This window comes from Parastagonospora nodorum (assembly GCF_000146915.1).
Source record: "Parastagonospora nodorum SN15 chromosome Unknown scaffold_8, whole genome shotgun sequence".
Lineage (NCBI taxonomy): Eukaryota > Fungi > Ascomycota > Dothideomycetes > Pleosporales > Phaeosphaeriaceae > Parastagonospora > Parastagonospora nodorum.
The window spans coordinates 11,512-35,608 of NW_001884556.1; the positions used below are offsets into that span (position 1 = coordinate 11,512).

Sequence of the window (24,097 nt, forward strand, 5' to 3'; positions counted from 1 at the left end):
CGTTAAAAAAGTATAAAACACGTGATCTGGTGTCGGTTGATGGTCCTAAGCGAGGCTAGTGCGGGCACCACCAACTAACACCCAAACTCCTCGAAAATTGCCTCAGGCACAACAACGACCACCCCGCCCCGAGCCGGGCTATACTATTATTATAGTTTAAAAATTTCTTAGATGCTTAGTTAGGTAGATATAGCTTAGATGCATTAAGTTTAGCTAAGTTCTTCTTAGAAGATATACTTATATTACTGCCTACCTATTAGAGTAGAGATATAGCTAGTTCTAAGTTATCTATTAGAGAGCAGCGTACGTTCTTATAATTCTTAAAGTTAGTATTTATATAGAAGTAAGTCTTCTAATTCTTAAAGTTCTTATTAGAAAGCTTTACTTTATTTCTAGCACTAGCTATAGTATGCTAGTATAAAGAGAAAGTAAGTAAGAAAAAGTAAGAAGTATATAAAAGAGTTAGATAGTTAAGTTTCTAGCTAGTAGTAGTAGTTATAGTAGTAGAGTAGCTATTCTAAATAGTAAAAGAAGTAACTCTAATATAGAGAGAGATAAGAGGCTAGCGCTACGCTAGCAAGATAATATAATCTTAAGAGTAAAAAGCTAAGAAAAATTTTCTTAGCGCCTTAGGCTATAGAAGTAATAGCTAGCATATAATAGCAGGTAGCAAAGTAGCTATATACGCGCTAATTTTTTAGCAGTTTCTTAAGCTAAGAACTTCTAAAGTCTAAGTATATAGCAGGCCTTAGTAGGCTAGTAATAATATACTTTCTTAGAGCTTTAGGTATATAGTAGGCCTTAGTAAGCTAGTAATAATAAACTTCTAGAGTTTAGATATATAGTAGGCTTTATTAGGCTAGTAATAGTAAGCTTCTAGAGCTTTAAGTATAAACTTCTAGAGTTTACTACATATAGTAAGCGTAAGTAAGTAAGTAATAGCTTTAAAAGGTAAGTTCTTTCTAAAGAGATAGGCATTAAGCTATACTCTATATAGTAGAGCAGAGACTAGATTCTAGTAGTAAGAGAAGATAAAAAAAGCTACTAGACTTAATAAAGAGCTAATAATCTAAGGTTCTATGCAATAACTAAGCGTAAGTAAGAAACTACTTACGTTAATTAAGGCTATAAAGCTTATAAAGAGTAATTTTTACTTTAGTCTACTATTATATAAGGTAGACTGCAGGCATAGAAGGCTTAGGTTAATAAAAAGTACTTATATTTAACTAAAGGTAGAATAGTAGATAAAGAGTCTACTAAGAGAAGAGAGTAGCTAGCTATATATACTATAAGGCATATAGGCGCTAGGCTAGCGTATACGCTAGCCTAGAGTAGACTAGCTAAAGTAAAAGGAAAGAGAAGAGAAAGCTAGAGCAAGTAAGGTATACTAGAGCGTAGGTAGTAAGTTAGAGAGTAGGTAGTAAGTTAAGCAGAGATGCTTCACTTGCATACAAACCTCTCTAGTATCCCTTACAGATACTTTACTTGCATATAAACCTCTCTAGTATCTCTTATAGAAAGAGTCTAGAGCTTAGTAATGCGCGCAGCTTAGTAGTAGAACACGTTACTGTTTAGAGAATTAATAAGCAACGATTGCGAGATTGCTAACATGACGTACAGAGAAACACTGTTGCAAATTTATAAGCACGATGCATAGATGCTTATCGTGCGAATTTATAAGCAAGATGTATGAATGCTCATCTTGCGCAAAAGGAAGGTCATTGAAGGATTTATAGACTTCAAACTTCATCTTCGTTGCAAGGGAGGCGAGCGCGGAAACATACATCACTAGGGAACCAAAATCTGACTGGAGATCAAATCAGGAGACATGCCACCCAATAACATCCCTATGACAATGCGCGGTGTCGTTCTTGTCGGGCATGGCGGATTCGACAAGCTTGAATATCGCGATGATCTGACCGTTCCTACGCCAGCCGCCGACGAAGTTCTGATTCGAGTTACAGCGGCGGGAATCAACAACACAGACATCAATACGCGAATTGGCTGGTACTCGAAAGGTGTCCGGGGCGCAACCGATGCCGAAAGCACAGCGGCTTCTGACACACGACAAGATGACGATTCGTCTTGGTCAGGGGCTCCTCTGAAGTTCCCTCGCATCCAAGGTGCGGATTGCTGCGGTCGCATCGTAGCAGTGGGGAGCAATGTCGACACAGAGCGTATTGGCGATCGCGTACTGGTTCGCACGATGCTTCGCCACTACGTCAGCAATCGTCCATATGAGTGCTGGACGTTCGGATCTGAATGCGATGGTGCATTCGCGCAGTACACAGTCGCACCAGCTCAAGAGACGTACAAAGTCAACTGCGACTGGACTGATGTGGAACTTGGGTCAATACCTTGTGCATACTCCACGGCAGAGAATATGTTGCATCGCGCGAATGTCAAGAGTGGAGAGAAGGTGCTGATTACTGGTGCTTCTGGCGGTGTTGGAGCCGCCGCAATTCAGCTTGCGAAAAGGCGAGGCGCTGATGTCATTGCAGTGGGAGGGCGCGACAAGCTACAACAACTTCTGGAACTTGGTGCCGACCAAGTCATACCGCGAGGCGAAGCGAGCAGGAACGTTAAGAAAGAGACAGTTGACGTCGTAATCGATCTCGTTGCCGGTCCTACATTCACGGAGCTTTTGGCGTTGCTGAAGAAAGGAGCAAGGTACGCCGTCGCAGGCGCAATCGCAGGCCCGATCGTGGAACTCGATGTAAGGACTCTCTACTTGAAGGACCTTAGCTTCTTTGGCTGCACGTTCCAGGAGGACATATTGTTCTCCAATCTGATTTCGTACATTGAACGTGCGGAAATTCGACCCAATGTTGGGAAGGTATTTCCGCTAAAGGACATTGTTGCAGCTCAGGAACACTTCTTGAAGAAATTTACGTGCGGGAAGTTAGTCTTGTCAATCCCTTAAGAGCAATATACCGAATCATCGATATATGATGTCAGGCAATGTATACATTTGAGCATATTTCACGCACCTCTCACAGGTCGTGGTGGCGCAGTTATATCGCATCGCTTCCTTCCCAAGCTCGGAGGCATGGTAACGATATATCATGCACTCCACATCCGGTACCATATATGCAGTCAGCAATTATATCGCATGCGGTTCAAACGCCGCTTTATCCGCGCGGCACAGCAAACATGGTGTCCTCTCTTTCTTACATGCGCTTGCCGGGGTTCCCATCAAGGTTGAGCATCTCACATCCATCTTTCCCAGAAGTGCAGAACAACAAAGCACGATTTCTAAGTAACCATATTCATCGACCGAAGACGGAAACCATGCCAACCAAGGAATCTGAACATATGAATGCGCTGTGAGACTCATTCGAAACCGACAAGCTACCTTTTCGAGGTACTGAGGAGTATGACAAGTTGAACAACTCCTATCTTTCCCTACTGCAGAGCGGGCTTAGCCCAGCTGCCATTGTTCTGCCCCGCACCAGGGTCGATGTTTGAAAGTTCGTGGACGTAATCAGACCCCGTATCCTGAGCGGCGCAGCACGTCTCGTTGTTCGCGGCGCAGGCCAGCAGCCTGTGCCAGGCTGTTCGAACATCGACGACCCTGGCGTCACCATCGACCTGCGCTATCTCACCAGTATTGAGATTAAGGACGAAGTCGTGTCTGTTGGAGCTGGTGAGCGTTGAGGAAATGTCTATGAGAAGTTGACAGAGAAGGGCCTTGGTGTGACTTGAAGTCGATCAGCTCTCGGAGATCTCGCTTTGGCAGGTATGGTCTCACCCTTCCCTCTTGCTACAATGACCCGCTCGCACTAAATACGATCGCCGGCGGGCTTTCGTTCTTTTGTTCACGAGAAGGCTTCATCCACGACACGTCGTCAACTTTGACATTGTTCAAACGGACGGCCGCCTCGTCCATGCAAACGCGAAGGAGAACCCAGATATTTTTGAAGGCCTTGCGTGGTGGAGGCGACAACTTCGGCATCGTGACACGATACAAATTGAAGACGTTCGAGCAAGGCCCGTTCTGGGGAGGTGTCATTTTTTATTTCCCCGACAGTCTTGCGATTTAGGTCTAAGCGTATTGCGATGAGCTTCACAAGCCAGATCGAGCGAGGAGACGCACATCATGATTAGCCAAGAATTTTGTCATGTATTTGCTGCCCTTGGAAATTATTTCTGCATGAACTAAACGTACTCCACTCGCGAATTGGAGAAACCGGCAGTGTTGGAGCCGTCGTTAGCTATCAACCGCCGCTCGACGCGATGAACTCCATGCAAATGATGAAGCTCAAAGAAGCCGCAGAGGAGCAAGCACAACGGTCTTCAGATGGAGTCACGTGTGTTATTGACTCAGAGAAAGTAATATGAAGGACTTAATCTTGCGAAGTTGCGCCGATATGAACACGACCGTCAAAGCCGATCTGGCCACGCTCGTTGCAGCCACCGTGATGTTCAACGCTACATACGAGCCACTGAAATCCCTCGAGGTCATCAACAGTGGATTTGCAGTTGCAAGAGTATCCTGTATCGCTGCTGAAGAAATGCGACTATAGTATGGGCCTGGATGCCAGCCAGGGTCCGCTCTCGTCCATTCTGGTGCTGAACTAGTGAAATACCAACAAAGATGACGAACTGATCATATTGGAATTCAAGATAGTGTTGGATTGAATTGACGAATATGCCGCTTCTTGGGGCACTGCTGTGCCATACAAGCACATGAACTATGCCTACAGCTTCCAGGACCCGATCGCCTCGTACGACAAAGAGAACCAAGGCTTCATGCCGGGTGTGAGCCAGAGATGTGATTCAGATCAATTGTTTCAGAAAGCATGTCGCGGAGGACTCAAGCTCGAGAATACTTTGGATTCAGGCATTTGGATTGTGATTACCGAGAGCGTAGCGCATAACCTCCGCCCAGCTTCCACTAGTCAGGACTTCATACGCGCATTGCAGATATGTTACGTCTAGCTTTACACGTGTGATCAATCTTCTGCTTACCGGTTAGTGTCTAGAAAGCGTCTCGTCATAATCTTGTTGACTGCTCTAACTTGATGACAAACCAGCTAGCGATTGGTCCGATACTGGATGCCGCTATACTGAATTCGGGACTTTGGTGATATCTTGCGACTAGAGAACCAGTAGCCTAAAAGCCTCCTGGAAACTCCCGTAGATTCGGCGGAGAAGTGTGTTGTGTTCGTCCGTGAATATCACTGATGGAAGCATATAAGCCACGCTTTCGCAGTGTGAGTATCAGCCGCATTCAATCTTACAACACCGAAACTTCACTCCCGACGTTTCCATATCTCCATTCATCATGTCACTCCAGAAAGTCGCTCTCATCCTCGGCTCTGGCCCCAATGTTGGCCGCCATATATCCCGAGCTTTCGCTGCGAAAGGATACAAGGTCGCACTGGCATCGCGAAGCTTCAAGAAAGAGGACAATGAGACTGGTCTAACGCATTTCCAAGCCGACTTGTCGGACCCTGAATCCGTTCCGCAGCTATTCGCCAAAGTACAGCAGGATCTCGGAGCCCCAAGTGTCGTTGTCTACAACGGTCAGTACAAGGGAATCGGCACTCAGTTTTGCAAGACTATTGATCACCTTGACAGCTGGCGCATACACTCTGCCTGATGCGCAGGACCCATTCTCGATACATCTTAACAACTTTGTGAAAGACCTCAATGTTAACACCACCAGCGTCTTTGTGGCGATCAAAGAAGCATTGGCATCTTTCGCAAAGCTCCCCGCCTCAGCCTCCAAAACATTCATCTTCACCGGCAATGCCATGAACACCGATTTGATCGTTCTTCCGCTCACTGGTGCGGGTGCCGGCAAGGCGGCATCTGCTCATTTGATCCACGCTGCGTCCGTGGCGTATGCAGATCGAGGCTTCAAGTAACTACACACGATGATGACCACATGCAAAGATGGTTCGTTGACACTTTGCAGATTCTACTACGCCGATGAGAGAAAGGAAGACGGGACGCCGGTATACAGAGAAATCAGTGGAGAGGCGCATGCGACGCATTATTTGAAACTGACGGAGGACGAAGAACAGGGACCGTGGCAGCAGACATTCGTGCGCGGCCAGGGATACAAGAGCTTTTGAACTACTATGGCAGCGTCTCTGTGATGGATAATAACGAGAATCTTGATATGCGTGAGCATTTAATAATGTTGATCCAACTCTTCATTGACACCTGCGAGTGACCTCTACTGCGAAACGCGAGCGTGGATTTGAGCAAAGTTCACGTCATCGCTGTACTCTTCCGATGCCTCAACTACTACCGTTGCCTCAAGACCTTGAACCCCGGGATATCGCGACGACATGATCTTGCTCTGAGCCATAAGTATATAGGCTTGTGAGCATCAAGGTGTCGAAATTCGTAGCTTGCCACACGAGAGCTCTAAACAGTTTTTCAGCTTGTATCAAGCCTACTTCGAAGTATTCTCATGCTCCTAGAAGATGCTGTGACCGCGGGAGAATTGTATCATTGCCGCCGACACCTTTCAATCACTGTGACCTGCTCCGTGCATACCAACATGACTGCTTCCCAGATGCCGATTCAACGCGGGAAGCTACCGGTCCTTTGCAAACCCTGCGAACCTGGCAATTCTGCGACGTCTCGTTGACTCATCATCTCAAGAGGTACTCTTTCCGCGAGCATCTCAACTGGCTCAGCTTCGCGGGTATAGATAATTGGTCCTTCTTTTTCTAAGTCTGCTGATCGGTTCGAGTGAACAGCCTTTTCATTTACGTTCTTCCTCTTCTTTAACTTCATATATAATAGCGCTATGATAGCAAGCAATATCACTCCAACGACTACCCCGCTTCCGATGCCTGCTTTCGCTCCAGTGTTCAGTTCAGGGCTGGGTGGAGCCGCAGCCGCAGCCGGACTTCCTGATGGGAATGGGCTTACAGTGGGAGCAAAAGAATTCCCAGTCGACGACATTATTCTCGCTGATGGATTCGCGCTCGTGCTCATTGTGCTGATACTCGCTGGACCTGGGGTTGGAGTCGGTCCAAGGGTTGCAGCCAGTTGAAAGAGGCTGGAAGTGATACTACAGCATAATTTCTCCCCGCAGCACCATTTGCCATCGCTGCACTTCTGGACGGGCGCGTTGTCGGCTTGCCACTACCAGCTCGTCAGCTTCTTCACGAATTCTTGAATCAACATATTCTCAGTGTCCCTCACCTTCGCAAAATTGCAGACATCTTTGAGACAATGCTCGCTCTGCCATGTTGGATCGGTGCACCCTTGTCGCCACCAAACCTTCACGCCACCGTTTGTGCCATCAAAAGCCTCGAAATTTTGGCAAAGACCATTGGCATCGCATACGTCGTTTGCGACATTCGTGTGGCCGGCGCCTTAGTGGTTCGTACCGCAACAAACGGAGTCGCGTGAGCCGTCGGAGTTGCAGGGTTGGTATGCGACATCATCGATTTGGGTGCCATTGCGGCTGTAGCAATTGCGTGCGTTTGAGGATATCGAGTTCAGATTTGACACGGAAGCGAGGAAACAGCGAGAAGAAGGAATTGGGTGTTGAGATGGGGAGTAACATGGTTGTTGCTCAATGTTTCGGAGAGCTGCGCCGCAGCGTTGCATTGCGAGCGCTAAGAGACATCGAATGATAGGACGACAACGTATAGACTTCGTAGATCGGCGGTAATTCCGACGATCAGAAACTGGTAATTAATGATGTTGATCCCATTCGTGTTTGCATAGGGCGTTCGCGACTCTGGTCCACGTGGGCGGACTTCCATCGCATGTAGAAGCGACATCGAGTGAACATTTCGCCTTGCCTAGAAGAGCGAAGATCCTGATGAGGAAAGACCCAAAAAGAGATGGTACCATTTACCAGTATCGAAGTGCGCAATGTCCTAGACTGTCACTGACAATAGAGACTTGCCTGTCCTGAGATTGACGGTCGTTCATGACCTCGAGTTTCGCAACCAAGCAGTTGCTCTATGGATAGAATTTGCGCGTCATCCTGTTCCTCCCGAGGCTGAGCGCAATGTCGCGCGGTATTCTACTTCAGCGATTCGCGGAATTTCGATGTCGCAAGTGACGCTGTCTGTATCCATCTAAAATCTCCAGCGCGTGGGCGACACATCTGCTCTTTGACTTGTCTTCCAGCGTTAACGGAGGATCCGAGCATGCGTCCATGAGTGGAGCTGTAGTTGCAATGCAAATACTGTCTGAGGAGCCCGTGAGTCGAAGGCGAACCTGTACAAAGACATGCGGAGAAGGATGCGTTCGTCGTCGATGACGTGTTATATAGATTGGAGACGTGCATCGCGTTTGGACGACCGAATGTCTGCATCGCTCAGATCACAACGAATCTCACGCGTAAGCACTATGACCTGACTTCTTTGGGTCACATGAGTTGCACAGAGGGGTGCGTGCGGTGGTTGTGCAGTTATATGTGGAGCCAGGATTACAACCATGTTACTGTAGTCGGTCCCCGTTGCAACTTTGAGCTGCTGTGCATGATTGTGGTGGTTTTCTCCGATTCCCTACCCATCCCATGCTCCTTCATGCAATCTTGAATTGTGGTCCATGAGATGAGTGGTGATTCCGATCCCCACCCAACCCATGCGAAAGCAAACTCCATACTCCTAACTCTGAATCTCTGCAAAAGTTTCTTCTCGCACAGCAGCGACGGTCTTACCTCCTGCATTCACAAAGACATTTGTTGTTTCCTAGTCCTCAGCACGCAGCCACAGGTGATCGCGTCGCAATCTACGCGCTTTGAAGAACGTACATGCACACTGTCCTTTTAGTCTCATCAGGGCTTTGGGCATAGTGCGAAGATGCCTCAGATGTATTGAGTGTGTGACGGGAGGTTGTGGTTGGGAGAATCGAGCTGCGGAAGGAACGCCGCGAAATGTGCGTCCGTTATCACCGCGATCATCGCCATGTCTTTTTCATTCTGTACACACTGGCGCATAATACATCAAGACGTTATGTAGCGTATCACAAATCTCAAAACACACCTTCAACATACTACGAAAGGCTCCAAGCACAAGTGTTATATCTTGATGATGACTCCGAACCTGAACTGATGGGTATTTAAGATTGCATGTACTCTTCCAATACGAAGACTACTTCTAAGTACTCAAGCGAACCCCGTACTCATAACAAAGCTAACATCATCGTTGAAAGATGCTGCTGCGTCAAAAGTGTGCACTCCCCCATTGCTTCCAATATACCCCACGCTTTCGTAATGTCTGATGTATCGTGTTGGGTATCCCCACGCCTTGATCGAACTGCCCTGCCCACTCAATCCTGCTTGTGGACAAAACGTTGCGTCCTCTTTGAACGCCTTGGACCCGTCATTGGCGGCGAGTGAAAGCTTGAAGTCGAAGTGCCGGATGAATGAGCCGGCAGTGTCCCGACTTTCGAAAGATATGCACCCGCCGTTCGCCAATCCGGCGCGGACGGTCCATGACGCGGCTTGTTTGAGCGCGGAAGAAGACGAGGAAGTAACTACTTGAGTATTCACAGTGGAGCCGGTGTGCGCGATGTACTTCGTGTCGAAGCCCTTGGTCGTCGCGCGTAGACTAACTGACGAACCGATAGCGAACGTTGGCCCACTCATCAAATTTGTAGTCGCGTACTTCATCGCGACAATGTTGTTTTGCACTGCGTTCTCAGTCGCATCGGAGGGGAAGCCGGATGTCATGCAGCCTTCGTAGAAGGTGCCTTGGCCCGAGATGCTGTTGTCGCCGCCGATACCTAGAATGATGCTGCCTTCGAGGGACATCGGGTTATAGCCCTTGGCATTGGGGCGCACGCCGTTGTAGTATGTTGAGAGAGCGCCTGAGGCTGCGTTGCCGCCGCGGATGGCCCATTTGTTGGGGCTGCCCTTGACTATGGCGTTGACGAAGCGGGATGTGATGGTAGGATCGCCGGCGTTGTTCTTGACGTTGACGCCGGAGAAGAGGCCATTTTCGAGGTCAGCCATGATCCAAGGACCGCTGCCAGCGCCAGAGCCCCAGATGGTGTTGTCACCGTAGTAGATGGCTTCCATGTGGCCGTTGCTGCGGGGTTTTAGTCGAGTTTGATAAGGGAAGATGGAAGACTCACCCAGTGTCTGTGTTGCTGGTTTCTGCGTTGCCGTAGTCGAAGCAACATCCGCCGTTGTAATGTGTGCCGTCGAGAACAGCGTACATTCCCTCTGGTTGGTCACCGGTCGCGGAGCCGCTCACTTTGTTGTTTCGATACCCGGTGCCGGGCGAGACGAATACACCATACGCCTTCTGCCCGTTGAGTGTCACAGGCGCACCATCAGCGGCAGCCAAATTGTCCTTGCCATCCGCTTCAGGTCCCTTGAAAGCACCTCCTGGGGCCTGCGTGAGGTGGTTGCCCCGACCCGACTGGTCATAGATGATGGTGATGAGACATGTTGTGTTGGCACAGAACTTATCCTGGGTTCCGGCATTGGCGACGCCACCAGCAGACAAGGGCGCGATGTTGGTAGTGGCACCATCCGAGCCACGCTTGACCTGGTAGAGCGATCCAGTGAATGCACCGTACAGAGCTCGAGTTGTACTGTGAGCGGCAATGCAAGGTGTTCCGCCCGATGCGTAGAGGTCGCATGGTCCTGCAGCAGCAGAGGCCGTACCGACAAGGGCCAAGCCAATCGCACGGCGACTGAGACGAGATCGTGGCGACATGCTGGATCTTGGTTGTTGATGATCTCGTTGGTCGGGCCGTCTGTGCAATCGCCTGATTTGCTGAAGGATGCGATCACCACGCAGCACAAAGCACGAAAGCGGTAGTCATCATGTCCAGCATCCAGACAGAGTATATATACGATCAGCCAGGACACTGTCCCGAGGTCAAACCTGGCCACCGGATCCATGTGAAGTGCCTGGCATGTCAGGCTTTATCCTGTATTGGCGGGAGCGATTCCATCTTCTGCTATGCATCCCCTTCCACGTGTGAAAGGTTGTCCGGGATGGGAAGGTGTCATAAAAGTATCGGGTGTAAGGTTCTCAAAGTCGATATCGTTATAGTGCTAAGGCCAAGCTTTGCCGAGCTAAGCTTGTGAATGGCAAGCCAGCCGATCAACATGATCATCGTTCTTGACATGCCGAGTCTTGATTCGCGGGGAAATTCTGGGGTCGGGGGTGTGGTGGGGATATCATGCATACATTTCAGACGATCCCGGCGCCTTTGCCGGTAGACTCAGATGTACCGGCCTAATTACGATGCGGGGAAGCTATACAAAGTAAGCGCCGGAAGATTTATGAGTCTGGGATAATCCCAAATTTGCCTAATGTTAGCACTAACGAGAAAACAGTTCGCAGCGGAAGGTACGTTTTTTGTAGGAAGGTAATAAAGACTGTATTGAGCGCGCTTTCTGGCTGAAAAGGCCAGGTCTGCGCGGCCGCAATGAAATGGATCGTGCCCAGACACGTACAACCTCGTGTGAAACATGTTGTCAAGTTTGTAGCTTCAAGTGACTTTGATGCTTATTTTTAGTTAGTACCTCAACGCCAGTCAGTGCACTTGCAAAGTTTCCATCACTCAGCCAGGGCATCCTTTCCATTTAGAAGGCATATTCACAGACGGGACGAGGACACCAACCTTTGCGACATGCTCTCTTCGATAGTTTGAATTGAACGACATTATCACTGCTTGGCCTTTGCCGCTTCTTCCTTTTCCTTCTTCTTCCGCTCGACCTCCTGCATCTTGAGCATTTTCTTCATCGCGTTCTTCGTCATGGGTTTACCATCTGCATCCAGCATCGCCGCACCCTCCGCACCTTCTGCAGCCTCTTCTTTCTTATCCTCTTTCTTTGTCGGGTTGAGATTACCCTTCCATTCTAACTTGCGAGGCCTGAGGAACTCCTCGAGAATCTCGTCTGTCACATTTGCGCGCGCTTCTTGAAACTTCCGCACATACGCGGTCATCATGTTGATGCACTCCTTCTTCATGTCGCCAGTGAGAAGCGTGCCGGCGCGATATTCGGCTGCGAGGCGCAATAGTTTCTCGTCGTCGTCTTCAAAGTAGGCGAGATACTGGTATGGAACGTCGATGTCTGGGTTGCCGCCCTTCTCGCGATGTAGCTCCATGGTCTCTTGGCCGCCGGAGAAGGCGTGGCTGTTGATCTTCTTCTTGACCTGCTTCTCCGTATCGGTCATGAAGATGGCCGAGTTGGGATTCGAGGCGCTCATCTTGCCGCCTGCGCCCTGCAGCGCGGTAAGGAACTTGGAGTGGATGAGTGCGGGCTTCGGCGAGGGGAGTTCCATGCGACTGCAGTTTTCGCGGACGAGGCGGAAGTAGGGGTCTTGGTCAATGGCGCAGGGGATGAGGCAGGGTATCGCGGAGAGCTTCTTGGAGCGCTTATAGGACTTGCCATCCTCGCCCCAGATGAAGGGGTAGGAGGATGCGAAGGCAGCTACACACTGCTTCGCGGCGAAGGCGTTGCTGCCGATGTTCGTTGAACCGTGGAAGCCAAATGCGCCGCGCACTTGGTTGTTTGTGATGAGCTTCTCAAACTCGGTCGTGTTCAAGCTAAAGTGCCTGTTGTGGCCCGACGTGAAGAACTCCGAGTCGATGTACATGAATGTCTTCTTGACATCGAAGCCCACGGAGATGATGTCCTTGGCGTTTTGTCGTGCAAACTCGTAGACCTCTTCTTGTTTCAGCTTCTCCTTGAACAGGAACTTCTCGTCGTCTGTCAGCATGATGACCAGCGGCACGTCGAAGACATCCTGCAGCCACTTTGTGAACTCGAATGGGATCGTGTGGCCAATGTGCATGGCGTCGCTGCTGGGTCCACGGCCAGTGTACAGCAGGAAGTCCTCGCCGCGCTCATATGTGTCCAGTATCTGCTCCAGATCGCGGTGGGAGAAGAAGAGACGCCGCCGTAACCAGCGATGTGGCTTGTGGCCTGTGACGCGCTCGAACCGCTCCAGCAGCGCGTCGTCGATGAGTTTGGTCGCCCACTTTTGCGATATCGCAGCGTAATCGAACTCGAGGACATTGCCGTCGGCGTCGACAGCGGCTTGCACGTCCCACGGGTTGATCTCCTGCTCCGTCGCCTTGGTCACGGGCTGCGTCGCAGTTTCGGCGAGGCTGAGGGCGGCCACGGAGGGCGGCTCTGGTTCCGTCATGGTGGCTGCTATATCACAATACAAGTCAATGGTTGTTTATGAAGCGCGGAAAGACAGCTCACTTACTCTGTGACTGTGTCGTGACCCTTGCGCCTGCCTGCTGTCCCTGTGTTGACTCAACCCCGCCAATTAATTTACAGCCCCGCCAGCCAGCACAGCCACTGCCCGCGCCACAGCTTGCGCCACGCCTCCCATTGGCCGCCGTCTCCGCATTCCGACAAAGGCAAATCTCGTGCCTGTAAGATGCCGTCACTCGACCATCACACCACCCCGACGCCATTCACTCTCTCCCAGCGTAGCCAGTGCAACTCAATTGCGCTCGACAATGCCCCTTCGTCACTTGAGATAGTCACCCGCGATACAGGTTGCTTCTGAGCTCCCTACCCACAATACACCGTCCCATTTCGCCGCCTCACCAACCACGCTCCCACAGAGCTTCGAAACGTCGTCACAATGGTCAAATTCTATTCGTCCTCGGAGACATACCCATACCCCTTCCCCGCCGTCACCCTCGCCTACTTCCTGCGCTACCCCAACCCGTACTCCACACACGTGCTCTCCACCGACACCATCGCGCGCAGCTTCGACCCGGAAACGCAGCGCCTGACCACCATACGCCTACACCTCAAGCGCTCCAAGCTCCCCTCCGCCGTGCTGAAGCTGCTCCCGCGCTCGCTCCTCGGCGCCTCCGCCACCGGCGACACGCAGACCTTTATCCTCGAGAAGTCCGTCGTGGATGTCAAGGAAGGCTGGATGGACACGGAGTCGCGCAATCTCGAGTGGACAGGCGTTTTGAGCGTCGTCGAGCGCCAGAAATTCATGCGTCCAGACCCTGCAAAGCCATCAGCACTTCACGACGAGGATAAGATCTGGCAGGGCATGGAGACAGCCGCGCGGCGCCATGGGTTCTTGAACTTCAACAACGGTGCGAAGGTCGAGGATTCGAGCGAAACAACGGATGTGGTGAGTAGCGTGACCCTTCATTCGCACATCGGCGAGACGTGGAAGAAGAAGCGTGAAGCCGCTGCCTCCGCCTCCGCCCCCGCCGAAGACGAAGCGCCCCCGAAAATGGGCTTTCTACGTAGCTGGGGCACCCAAGCTCTACAACGCAATATCGAGAAGATTGGTCTCACGCGTGCTCAGCGCAGTCAGCCGAATGCGCGCGAGGGCATGAAAGTTGTGCTGGAGCGCATGCGTGAGGGCGGGCTAGTCGCAGTGCTTGAGGGCATGCGGAAGGATCGCGAAGCCATACTGGCTGGGCGACCACTTGCCGTGCCATCTCGGACGGGCAATGATGACGAATGAAAGAGTACGATATATGTGTGTTTTCGGTTTTAGCGATGGCGTTTTGAAGGGTGTAGGTGACTCTCCCATATATTCCCGTTTTCTTGAGATGGATGTAACATAGTCAGCGAGCGGAAGGTCTTTTTTCCACGTGAAAAGCAACAATGTAGCATTATCCAGCAAGTAGGTCAAGTCAAAACCTTAAAAGTAAAAAATTCCATAAGACTCAAGGAAAATCCGTGTGTTTGGGTATCATATACTTCCCTTCCCCTTCCATAAACCGCCACCCCCCAAACTCCCATATATACAAGAAACCACTGCAATCACCCTACGAATCCCAGATCGGCCCATACGCACTAACCCCCCTCCCCTCCAACCCACCCACAACCCACCTCACCACCTTCTCATTACTCAGCACAAACACCGCATCCACCCTCTCCCTCCGACTCTCCCTCCACACGACCTCCAACAAGTCCGGACGGCCTATGTGATCCGTATCCAGGACAATCGCGTTTGGATCAGCTTTATCCACCAATGCCATGATATCACTGCCGTACGTTTTCAGCGGACTGCGCGTGCTCCAAATGAGTCTTGCGTGTTGCGCGACTGGGCGTTCGAGAAGGGAGGACAAAGCGGGTCCGATGCCCGAGCCGGTGGTGAGAATGAGGACGCGCGGGAAGAGCAGTGAGAGCGAAAGCACGCCAGCTTTCGGGTGGGATTTGATGTAGAAATGCATCTTCACAGCCTCCTCCTTCCGGCCTGTTTGCGCACTAGCAGCGCGCGCGAGAGCAGCGTGGTGTTGCGCCGCCCCGATGATGCCGCGCGTCCAGTCACCTGCGTTAGAAATCACCATGCTGGGCCCAGCGGCGCTGGGGAATGTGGCGAACGGGTGCCACTCGTGCAGCGGGGAGGTGGAGATGGAGAGGCAGGAGAAGCGGTGAATTGCGTGCGGGAAGGAGAGACGGATGGCGTGGGGGGAGAGGACGTGGGCGGTGAAGGTCCAGCGGCGGAGGCGGAGCCACGGGTAGATTAGGAGGAAGGTGAGGAGGGTGAGGTTCCAGAAGGTGATGTCGTGGAGGAGTATGTTGGTGATGGATTGGTGAGGTGTGGATGCGGAGTGGGCGAGGAGGAGGAGTTGCGTCCAGAAAAGAGCGACGGATGTCCAGCCTAGGAAGCGGTGGGTTACTTCGAATGTGTTGTGGAATTTCGCTCGCATCGTGGGGAGCGAGAGTAGGAGGATGACGAGCAAGAGGAGCAGTAGCGACCATGCGATGACTGTCACTGCGAAACTACTCGCTTCTCTGATGAACATCCAGCTCGTAAACGATGTGAATCCTATCCACCACACCGTGCCAGCCACCGCTGCGCCGCTGTGTAGACCACCATAGCAATACACTCTTGCCGCAAGTCTTCGAAGTATTGACGGGGCTGACCAAGGGACCAACCAGGCTGTTCGGAATAAGAGGTTGACGAGATAGTCTTGCCGCACGAGAATGGCAAGAAGGAAATTGGAGGACGCGAGTGCTGCAAATGTTGTGCATAGCTGTCGTCTGTCGGCATGACTACGTTGTTGTTGTTGCCGTAAGAGCAGGAAGACGCCAATGAGGTTGAGTGTAAAGACGAACGTGAACAGACGTCGGTAAACAGTGAGAATGCTGTATCGGAGACACCGAATGACACGCCTGTGCCACGGTATCGGTCGGTGTAATGAGTCTTGATCAGCCTTGATAACAAGTTGATATCTTTTCTGGGCAATCGAATCTTGGTATAGTGTTGATGCATTGCTGAATCGTCTTGCTCCTGGAAGCACAGCCTTTTCCAGATCAATATCTTCGTACGCAGGCGGAAGTGCGAATTGAGTAGGGTCAAACTCTAGGGCCGGCGGAAAAGCTGGTAGAGGAAGCACCATGCTACCATCGCCCTTGTGTTGACTCTTTTCATGTCCGGCTCGTGGTGTCCGTCCATCCCACCAGTTCTGGTACTTGCAAGATCTATCCGAAGAGGTATACATTCCGCGGCACCTGTATGACTCTGTAAGACGCACTGAGTCGACTGGAAGCAGCGTGGTCGTCTGTGTCGTGCGGATCCAAACCGGGTAAGCACATGATTTATACTCTCCAAACTTGTAGGTACAACTCCACATTTCCGCATGAGAAACACGACAAGCCCCGGCTTGCGCAAACTGGGCTTTCCGCTAAGACACGCTCCATGATAGACCAGGCCTGCAAGGAGAATGAGTGACGAAATGAAAGGGGACACAAGAACGAGTGGCTAAGATGAATTTTGCCTCAGCGCCCACGGTGTTTCCATGCCAGATCGAGGGTATGCGGTTTTGAGTTCCCCACGTGGAATGCATTCTGGGAGATCACGGCAGATAGCGTGCGTCTCGGAGAGCTGCATCGATGCTGGCCAAGGCATGGCAAGCCTGTAACAGAGGCGTAAAACATCAGTGCATTGCAAAGCCATCAAAACGTCAGAGGGCCATGCAACAGCAGACTGTTACGGATGAGCTGCAGGTAAGATGGGACTGCGGCCAGTCGGCATGCTTAGCGGTGTTTGTGGGTCGAGCTCCGCTTCCCAGACTCCAGATAACACAGACATTCCTGGCTGCTTGGCGACACCTGCCATATTGTCTCTAGCATCTTCTCGTTGTGGTTCGATGCAAGACTGTTGCAAATTGCCGCCTGTGAAGTACTGAGTCAGACAAATCCAGATGCGCACCTTCCCTAGCTTTGAAGCGTGTTCAGAGGCGGGGCTCAATGGTATTGCAGGATTAGAATTGTGTAGACTTGTGTTCATCGGGGGTCCTGCAAGGAGCGCCACAGTTGCTAGTAGCCGTTTGAGATGCATGCGCCGTCCACGCTGTGCTGCTCGAGAGGTAACTCGTTTTCGAATTCCATATGATGACAATGTCCTCTGTCATTGTGGGAATATCGAGTGGTGATGCTGCTGACAGCTTTCGATACTGAATCTTCGCGAAAGTGAGCGACTTGCGTGTAACGAGGATCTCCTTCATCATGCTGCATGTGAAGCTCAATTGAGATGAAGTTCGACCTCGACGGTCTGATGTCCCTTCGTGTTGAGGCGTGGGCCGATGCATGCTGGCCTTGGACCGGGTTGCTGGGACTCCTGAACCAGGCTTGTCGCACGCAAGGGACGTCACGAACAGCCTAGTCTGGATGTTTGGCGTCAGTGCGCAGGAAGGAGGTGGGCGATCTGTGATACAAAAACAAACAGAGTTTTCAGGTTCATGCATCTCTTCTACAACTGGGTATGACGTCTCGGTAGCGTTGCCGGTCTGGAGCTGAAGGTGTATGCATCCTGTTGAGTCGTGTAACCACAAAATGGTCGCTGTACAACCTCATGCGATTCTGGCTATGTCCGAATGATTTGTCGTCCGAGAATGTCGATCCGGGGTACTGCGCCCGAGCACGACAGGTATCGACTTACTTAGATCAGCAAACAGCTGCCCAGCTTGGAGTTTGCTGAGGTTCGTCCGTTTCGCTCCTTGTCTCCCTGTGCGTGTTAGCCGTGACAATATCCTGTTTCGCAGCTGCGAGCTCAACCAGCGTGAACAGTAGACTGCTGTAAACTCTCAGAACGTCTCTCATTGGACTGAGAAGGCTTGTGCATGATTTAGGATACCGATATATAGGAGAAAACTAATGAATGGATGATATGAAGAAAGAAAATGTCAAGTGTGAGCCATGCGCCTGCCGCGTGTTGCTGCTATTCACTCGGCTTGAGACCGCTCACTGTAGCAGTGATACATGTCTTCGGCGTCGTTTCGCACCGAGACCCAGTGCGCCGTAATATTCGCCATCTCTGCCTCGCCCTTTAACCTGCGATTGTGGTGTTCTCGGTGGGCGCATTCAGCATAAGCTCATCTCCTGTAGGCTCGCTTTCTGACTTGAGGCGAAGACACTCGACGTCTTCGGTCTTGGCTTGACGTCGTACCAGGATGATGGCCATGATTTGGCGTAATGTACCATGGTTTATTCGGGGAGCAAGGGTCTCCCACAGGCCTGGGTCGAGTCGGTCCGCCAGAGTATACGTGACGAGGTCTACGAGCTTTTTAGGAGCTTTAGGCTCCCTGAGAACGTGTTCAAAGACCACCTGTACCACATTTTGAGCTGGCGATGTGGTCTGGTCGTCCCCTGCGACAGGCTCGGATTCGAGCAGTTCTTGTAGCGACATGCCTAGGCGGAAAGCTTCCTCAATCATGATATTGGTGTCAGCTGCAAGTTTCTCCAGGCATTTCTGAGCAAGTACTGAAACTCCGAGTTTATTTGCGAGGCCGTGAAGTGCGTATCTTGGTGAAAATATTGTCAGCATAGTGTACATTAAAGCCGCAGTATTACTGTGGCGAATGATCGGAACTTACAGATGCTCCGCGTCATCATAGTGCAAAAGACCATTGAAGTAGATCCAGTTCACCAAAGATAGTACCACGCGGTGCTCAGCATCTGGGAAGAGCAACCGTCGTTGTGCTGCCGCCTTCTGCGTACTGGTCTTCGCGGCCTCTCTTTCATGATGCTTGACTTCGCGTAAAACGGACGAAAGACGCTGCGCGACTTCCATGACACCTTTGGCTTGCAGAGCCTCGAGACGTAGATTTATGCCCAAATCCTTTAGATCTTTTTTGGCGAACGCCACCTTTGATCCAGTCATGACTACGTGTCGCTTGCCCACTTCTTCGACGATAACAGCGTCAATGGTCTTTTGAATACGTTGCTGATATGACTTGAGTGGATATTCTCCATGAATCTTTGCAATGAGAGGAACCGCCTGCGGATTTAGTTAGTGACCAAGGGATCATTACGCGCTTCGATGCTGGTCTGTAGGAGACAACATGCCTTGTTCTCGAGGTGCTCCTGGTCAAATTCCTCTTTGCTCACGCACGGGGAGACGAGATCCTTGAGGTCCTTGCGCAACTTGTCCGCCACTGCATAAGAATTTCGCAGTGGTTGCGACTCTTTGAAAACACGGGCCGCACCGCTGCTGTGGCAGCACAAGATTTCCTGGTGGATGACCCTGCTGTTCTTCAACTTCTTACCATACTCGAGTGTAAGCTCTGTGTTCATCAGAGACCTGTCTGCGAATTAGTTTGAGCGTACATTACAAGATTGAAACATACTGATATGGCTTGAACTTGTCGGTCTCTTCGAGAGGCACGTCCATGGGGACCTTTGCGAGTTCGCGCACGACTTCGAATGCAGGCGAGGTATTCATGGCTAGACTTGTGGTGATAGGGGCCTGCGAAGGGGGTCGCAAGCCGTCGTCGGGGGTTTCGAGCATAATCATAGAGGCACGCGATCCCGGGCTCGTTAATGGGGTAGGTGCTCTCTCCACAACCATGTCGTCTGTGGGCTGTCGATCCTGGTTGCTCATGACGGATAGACGATGAAAGAGAACGGAGGGTGTATAGAAGCAGAAGAAAGAGTGGTTGGAAAGAGATATATACTGGCTAAAGTAGCGGACAAAGCTTGCCGTCACTTACCCTGCCCGTAACGAGCTGACGGGAGGCTCGAAGTGAGAGCGTGAACGATGGCTGCGAAGGTGAGCACTCACAAGAATCTACGATGAGATTTTAGGCGCGCTGTAAAGGTGAAGGGAACGATGGGAGTGCGCGTTTATTTCGAAATTGTCAAAGTTGCACTTTACATTGTCTGGTAATCGCTGGGCATAATTGCTGCTTAAAATGCGCTGGGAGAGCGCCAAGTGAAGGTCGACGAGGCAAAGGTGGTGACCACATCTCCAGCATGATATACGTATCACGGGTACCTATCCAATCCCTCGATGCCCGATATGCGTGGGCCAAAGGAGCTGAGGTGAAGTTGGTGTTTGGGATGACGGTGTTTGGAGCAGCTCGAATGCGGAAAGCGCTAGCGCGCGACCCCACCAGGACCCAAACACAACCCGATGGAAAGTTGAGCAGCGTGTCATCATGGCCTCCTTCAACCGAGAACGCGTCGAACACGCGTTGAACGAGCTGATTGTGCGCATTGTGCCCGAAGACGTCGACGATGACGAGGAAATTGCGAATCAGCGCTTCGACGAGGCTTTTGGATACGCTATAGACACGCTCAGCGCGGCGGGGGACCCTCCACTCGTCCCAGACACCGACCACATTGCCGACTTGATAGACAGCAGGAGTAGGTCATGGTGAAGGGCAGGTCATATGACTTCAAGCTAATTACGCTGCAGTATCCAGCAACGGTGACGCGCAGAGCCGAGCACGCTTCCACAACCTCTTGCAACGCCTCATATCACAGCCCGTTTTGGATCAGAAATGGCGCATGCTGTACTTCCTCCACGAACTCTCCGACCTCCCTCTGCCGCAAGAGCAGCCCCGTACGCGTGACTCGCGCAGCCGCTCTCATGAACCCACGACACCCTCCAAGAAGCACTCCAATGCGCCGGCCGTCACCAGTCCCGCCTTCAGAGAGGCCTTTGCGCGGCCAGGCTTGACGACGCTGCCCGTCAATACTGGCTCACCAAAGGCAAGCACGCGGCAAGCCCCGCCTCCCGTGCTTGAGAAGCCAGAAAGGAAAAAGGAACGGCGGCCCCAGTCTGCCACCAAGGAACAACAACAGGCCGACGCCGGGCATGTCGAACGGCCCGAGACAGGTCCATCAGAGCCGGCTCTACTGCGCGACCTGCCCTTCACTCTCCAGGGACTGTCCTCTACAAACCTCATATTCCCTTCACCGACTGCGCTCAATCTCCCTCCCAGTCTCCCCGTACCCATCATCAGTCTCTTACACACCCTGGCTGAGCCCGCAATACTGTACCGGGGACTAGCAGAGTTCGTGGAGTCGGCCGATGGCGGTCTCATAGGGCAAAGCTTTCGCTCTGCGTTGGCGAAAGAGCTGAGGGCATACCTGGGCCTGGTCGCGACATTGGAGGGTCAGATACGGAGAGCCCTCACACAACTGAGCGAAGGACCCGCGCATCAGGGCGTCAGCAAGGCCGGTGTCACACTGAAGCGATGCATGATCTGGATCCGAGAGCCTACAATGGGGCTTCGACTGATGAGCCTGATGGTGGAGGAATCGAAGACGAAAAAGGGCGGCGAGCTAATCGCGCTGATACACTCCTTCTCCCTGAACCACGGCGACCCGTATGTCATGGCCTTTGCTGAGCGCCTACTGTCTGATGTCACGCGACCTTTTTATGACATGCTTCGGCAGTGGGTGTATGACGGCGAGCTCTCAGATCCCTATGGCGAGTTCTTCGTCTCCGAGCAGAGTGAAGACGAGATTCTGGAGGCGAATGGCACCGAAGGCAAAGGAGGCGCAACCAGCGTGTGGGAAGACAAGTACCGGCTGAATGACAAGATGGTGCCCACCATTGTGACTGAAGACTTCGCGAAAAAGGTCTTCCTGATCGGCAAGACGTTGAACTTCATCCGTTATGGTTGCGGTGATGCTGCATGGGTGGACACCTACTCGAAGGAAGCATCGAAAGAGCTGCGCTATGGCGACACAGCGAATCTGGAGCGCTCCATTGGCGATGCATACAAGACAACCATGGCGCGCCTGATCGATCTCATGGCCAACAAGTTTAAGCTTTTCGACCACTTGCAGGCGCTGAAGCAGTACATGTTGCTTGGTGCAGGTGACTTTATCGCTGTGCTCATGGAGTCCCTATCTTCGAACCTCGACCGACCAGCAAATACACAATACCGCCACACCTTGACAGCTCAACTCGAGCATGCGGTGCGCAACTCGAATGCGCAGTTTGACACTTCGGATGTTCTGCGGCGACTCGACTCTCGCATGTTGGAATTGTCACACGGCGAGATTGGCTGGGACGTCTTCACTCTCGAGTACAAGATCGATGCGCCCGTCGACGTCATTGTCACACCCTTTGGCTCCAAGCAGTATCTCAAAGTATTCAACTTCCTCTGGCGCGTAAAGCGAGTCGAATTCGCTCTCGGCTCAACATGGCGACGATGCACGACTGGCGCCCGTGGTGTTCTGGGCACCGTCTCGGATAAAGTTGGCACTGATTGGAAGAAAGCGCGCTGTGCCATGGCCGAAATGGTACACTTTGTCAGCCAACTCCAGCACTACATTCTCTTCGAAGTCATTGAATCATCCTGGATCGACTTGCAAAAAGCGCTCAACAAGCCGGAAAGCACCCTTGACGACATGATCGAAGCGCACGCAAAATACCTCAACAACATCACGCGCAAAGGTCTGCTCGGCAGCTCGAGTATCGATTTCACCGGCCAACTGCACGAGCTGCTTAAGACTATGCTGTCATACAAAGACGCCGTCGATGGCTTGTACTCCTTCTCCGTTGCGGAGTTCACCCGCCGTCAAGAGCGCGTTGCAAAGATTGAGACACGTACCGCCGCTGGCCGCTGGGGTCTGTCCGAACGCGACGCCGCCGTTTCTTCGCCCGACCCTTTCTCCCACTCACGCGCTCCATCACGCAACCAAGATCCCGACTCGCCCTTCCCACCACCCCTGCTCAAAATCGGTAATGGATCCAGCGAAGACGACGTCCTGCCCGCTCTGCAGAAGCGTCTGGGCAATCTAGTCGAAGACTTTAGGCATAGGATCAGTATCTTGCTTGGTGATCTCGTGCATTCTCCAGACGGAGAGTTGAAGATGCTGGCTGTCAATATCAATTTCAACGATGTGTACAAGCCGGAACGAAGGAGGAGAAAGGGCGAGAAGAAGAAGGATGGCGTCAAGGAGACGCCAAAGACGGTGGCAGGGACGCCGGCTGCGGCGTAGTGTAGATTTGATAGATACCCAAACGACCTTTGTGTTACTCGTGGATTATCCCGCAGTTGGCGGGGTTGTGATTTGGTCCAGAGCTTAGATATACTCAGTCAATATGAGGACCGCACTGGAAATCTGACATGATACTCAAGACTGGCTGGAGTGGCAATGTTATCTTGTATGACGCGGTTGAGAGTGATGTAGCTGTCTCGCCGCCTATCGATTTCCTAGCCTTCCGTCTCTCACTGCACCGCGCACTCGTCGGTATCCGCATACTTACCTATGCTCATTACTGCCTGTCATCTCGACGTCTTTACAGTCACTGCAGCGTAGAAACATGATTGGATCCCGATTTTTTGACGCACTGCCTTCTCTTGGCTTTTCACCAGTACAAACCGTGTCTCTGAGTTAGTTCGCTATCGATGGCCAGACCAAGGTCAATAGGACTTTGAGTTCTTGAGCATGTATGGATTGCAGCCATGGCAGCGGGTATCTTAGCGCAAAATCCTCCTCATGCTTGATTAGCTAGGCAACGAGACATAAGTTTTGAGGTGTACGGTGTCGCGCTGGCTGAGTTGCGTCGTGTTGGATGAGAATTCAAGCTGGGCTTCGAGACTGTAATTATTGGAGCAAAGCAACAGCAAACAAGAATCTCATGTCATCGGGTCGGATTTAATTGCTGAAAGCCTGACTCCAATAAGTCTCCTCAGTCCCCATTCCCTACCCAATAAAGAGGGCCTCGTGTAGTTTCTTCGTGTACCACAATACGATAGCAATGGATGAGCCTGGGAATACTCTGTTGGAATGCACTATAAGCTGTTCCGCGCAAAGAATTATAAATTCCATTAGGAATTGTCATTATATCAGTGTGCGATAGCAGTAAAGCTACTCCTTATTTCCTAGCAGATTGGAAAAATAGACTCAATCCTCGCTTATACAAGTCTTATAGTCTTTATCGCGTGAGAGCATAAC

At 51.4% G+C, this 24,097-nt stretch overlaps 13 protein-coding genes across 13 annotated transcripts; 5 read left to right on the plus strand and 8 right to left on the minus strand.

The window, feature by feature from the left end:
• Window positions 1–1,828: 1,828 nt before the first annotated feature.
• SNOG_05455 (hypothetical protein) lies at window positions 1,829–2,923 on the plus strand (the record flags this gene model as incomplete). The annotated part of the gene is made up of 1 exon (XM_001795808.1): window positions 1,829–2,923. The coding sequence occupies one exon, from the start codon at window positions 1,829–1,831 to the stop codon at window positions 2,921–2,923; it is 1,095 nt and encodes a 364-aa protein (XP_001795860.1).
• A 482-nt stretch (window positions 2,924–3,405) lies between these two features.
• On the minus strand, window positions 3,406–3,955 carry SNOG_05456 (hypothetical protein; the record flags this gene model as incomplete). Its single annotated transcript, XM_001795809.1, has 2 exons — window positions 3,406–3,643; window positions 3,774–3,955. The coding sequence occupies 2 exons, from the start codon at window positions 3,953–3,955 to the stop codon at window positions 3,406–3,408; spliced, it is 420 nt and encodes a 139-aa protein (XP_001795861.1).
• Window positions 3,956–4,236: 281 nt separating this feature from the next.
• Window positions 4,237–4,941, plus strand: SNOG_05457 (hypothetical protein; the record flags this gene model as incomplete). Its single annotated transcript, XM_001795810.1, has 3 exons — window positions 4,237–4,310; window positions 4,361–4,490; window positions 4,714–4,941. 3 exons carry the CDS (start codon window positions 4,237–4,239, stop codon window positions 4,939–4,941), a joined length of 432 nt encoding a protein of 143 aa, XP_001795862.1.
• A 346-nt stretch (window positions 4,942–5,287) lies between these two features.
• On the plus strand, window positions 5,288–6,083 carry SNOG_05458 (hypothetical protein; the record flags this gene model as incomplete). The annotated part of the gene is made up of 3 exons (XM_001795811.1): window positions 5,288–5,558; window positions 5,584–5,848; window positions 5,924–6,083. The coding sequence occupies 3 exons, from the start codon at window positions 5,288–5,290 to the stop codon at window positions 6,081–6,083; spliced, it is 696 nt and encodes a 231-aa protein (XP_001795863.1).
• Window positions 6,084–6,540: 457 nt separating this feature from the next.
• SNOG_05459 (hypothetical protein) lies at window positions 6,541–6,927 on the minus strand (the record flags this gene model as incomplete). Its single annotated transcript, XM_001795812.1, has 2 exons — window positions 6,541–6,750; window positions 6,895–6,927. The coding sequence occupies 2 exons, from the start codon at window positions 6,925–6,927 to the stop codon at window positions 6,541–6,543; spliced, it is 243 nt and encodes an 80-aa protein (XP_001795864.1).
• Window positions 6,928–7,250: 323 nt separating this feature from the next.
• Window positions 7,251–7,430, minus strand: SNOG_05460 (hypothetical protein; the record flags this gene model as incomplete). The annotated part of the gene is made up of 1 exon (XM_001795813.1): window positions 7,251–7,430. The coding sequence occupies one exon, from the start codon at window positions 7,428–7,430 to the stop codon at window positions 7,251–7,253; it is 180 nt and encodes a 59-aa protein (XP_001795865.1).
• Window positions 7,431–9,094: 1,664 nt separating this feature from the next.
• SNOG_05461 (hypothetical protein) lies at window positions 9,095–10,655 on the minus strand (the record flags this gene model as incomplete). Its single annotated transcript, XM_001795814.1, has 2 exons — window positions 9,095–10,019; window positions 10,066–10,655. The coding sequence occupies 2 exons, from the start codon at window positions 10,653–10,655 to the stop codon at window positions 9,095–9,097; spliced, it is 1,515 nt and encodes a 504-aa protein (XP_001795866.1).
• A 960-nt stretch (window positions 10,656–11,615) lies between these two features.
• SNOG_05462 (hypothetical protein) lies at window positions 11,616–13,103 on the minus strand (the record flags this gene model as incomplete). Its single annotated transcript, XM_001795815.1, has 1 exon — window positions 11,616–13,103. The coding sequence occupies one exon, from the start codon at window positions 13,101–13,103 to the stop codon at window positions 11,616–11,618; it is 1,488 nt and encodes a 495-aa protein (XP_001795867.1).
• A 453-nt stretch (window positions 13,104–13,556) lies between these two features.
• Window positions 13,557–14,623, plus strand: SNOG_05463 (hypothetical protein; the record flags this gene model as incomplete). The annotated part of the gene is made up of 1 exon (XM_001795816.1): window positions 13,557–14,623. The coding sequence occupies one exon, from the start codon at window positions 13,557–13,559 to the stop codon at window positions 14,406–14,408; it is 852 nt and encodes a 283-aa protein (XP_001795868.1). The 3' UTR covers window positions 14,409–14,623.
• A 171-nt stretch (window positions 14,624–14,794) lies between these two features.
• Window positions 14,795–15,699, minus strand: SNOG_05464 (hypothetical protein; the record flags this gene model as incomplete). The annotated part of the gene is made up of 2 exons (XM_001795817.1): window positions 14,795–14,870; window positions 14,945–15,699. The coding sequence occupies 2 exons, from the start codon at window positions 15,697–15,699 to the stop codon at window positions 14,795–14,797; spliced, it is 831 nt and encodes a 276-aa protein (XP_001795869.1).
• A 1,461-nt stretch (window positions 15,700–17,160) lies between these two features.
• On the minus strand, window positions 17,161–18,210 carry SNOG_05465 (hypothetical protein; the record flags this gene model as incomplete). The annotated part of the gene is made up of 3 exons (XM_001795818.1): window positions 17,161–17,708; window positions 17,838–17,903; window positions 18,144–18,210. The coding sequence occupies 3 exons, from the start codon at window positions 18,208–18,210 to the stop codon at window positions 17,161–17,163; spliced, it is 681 nt and encodes a 226-aa protein (XP_001795870.1).
• Window positions 18,211–18,224: 14 nt separating this feature from the next.
• SNOG_05466 (hypothetical protein) lies at window positions 18,225–19,685 on the minus strand (the record flags this gene model as incomplete). The annotated part of the gene is made up of 4 exons (XM_001795819.1): window positions 18,225–18,647; window positions 18,837–19,175; window positions 19,244–19,478; window positions 19,540–19,685. 4 exons carry the CDS (start codon window positions 19,683–19,685, stop codon window positions 18,225–18,227), a joined length of 1,143 nt encoding a protein of 380 aa, XP_001795871.1.
• A 649-nt stretch (window positions 19,686–20,334) lies between these two features.
• On the plus strand, window positions 20,335–23,137 carry SNOG_05467 (hypothetical protein; the record flags this gene model as incomplete). The annotated part of the gene is made up of 2 exons (XM_001795820.1): window positions 20,335–20,542; window positions 20,595–23,137. The coding sequence occupies 2 exons, from the start codon at window positions 20,335–20,337 to the stop codon at window positions 23,135–23,137; spliced, it is 2,751 nt and encodes a 916-aa protein (XP_001795872.1).
• Window positions 23,138–24,097: the final 960 nt, after the last annotated feature.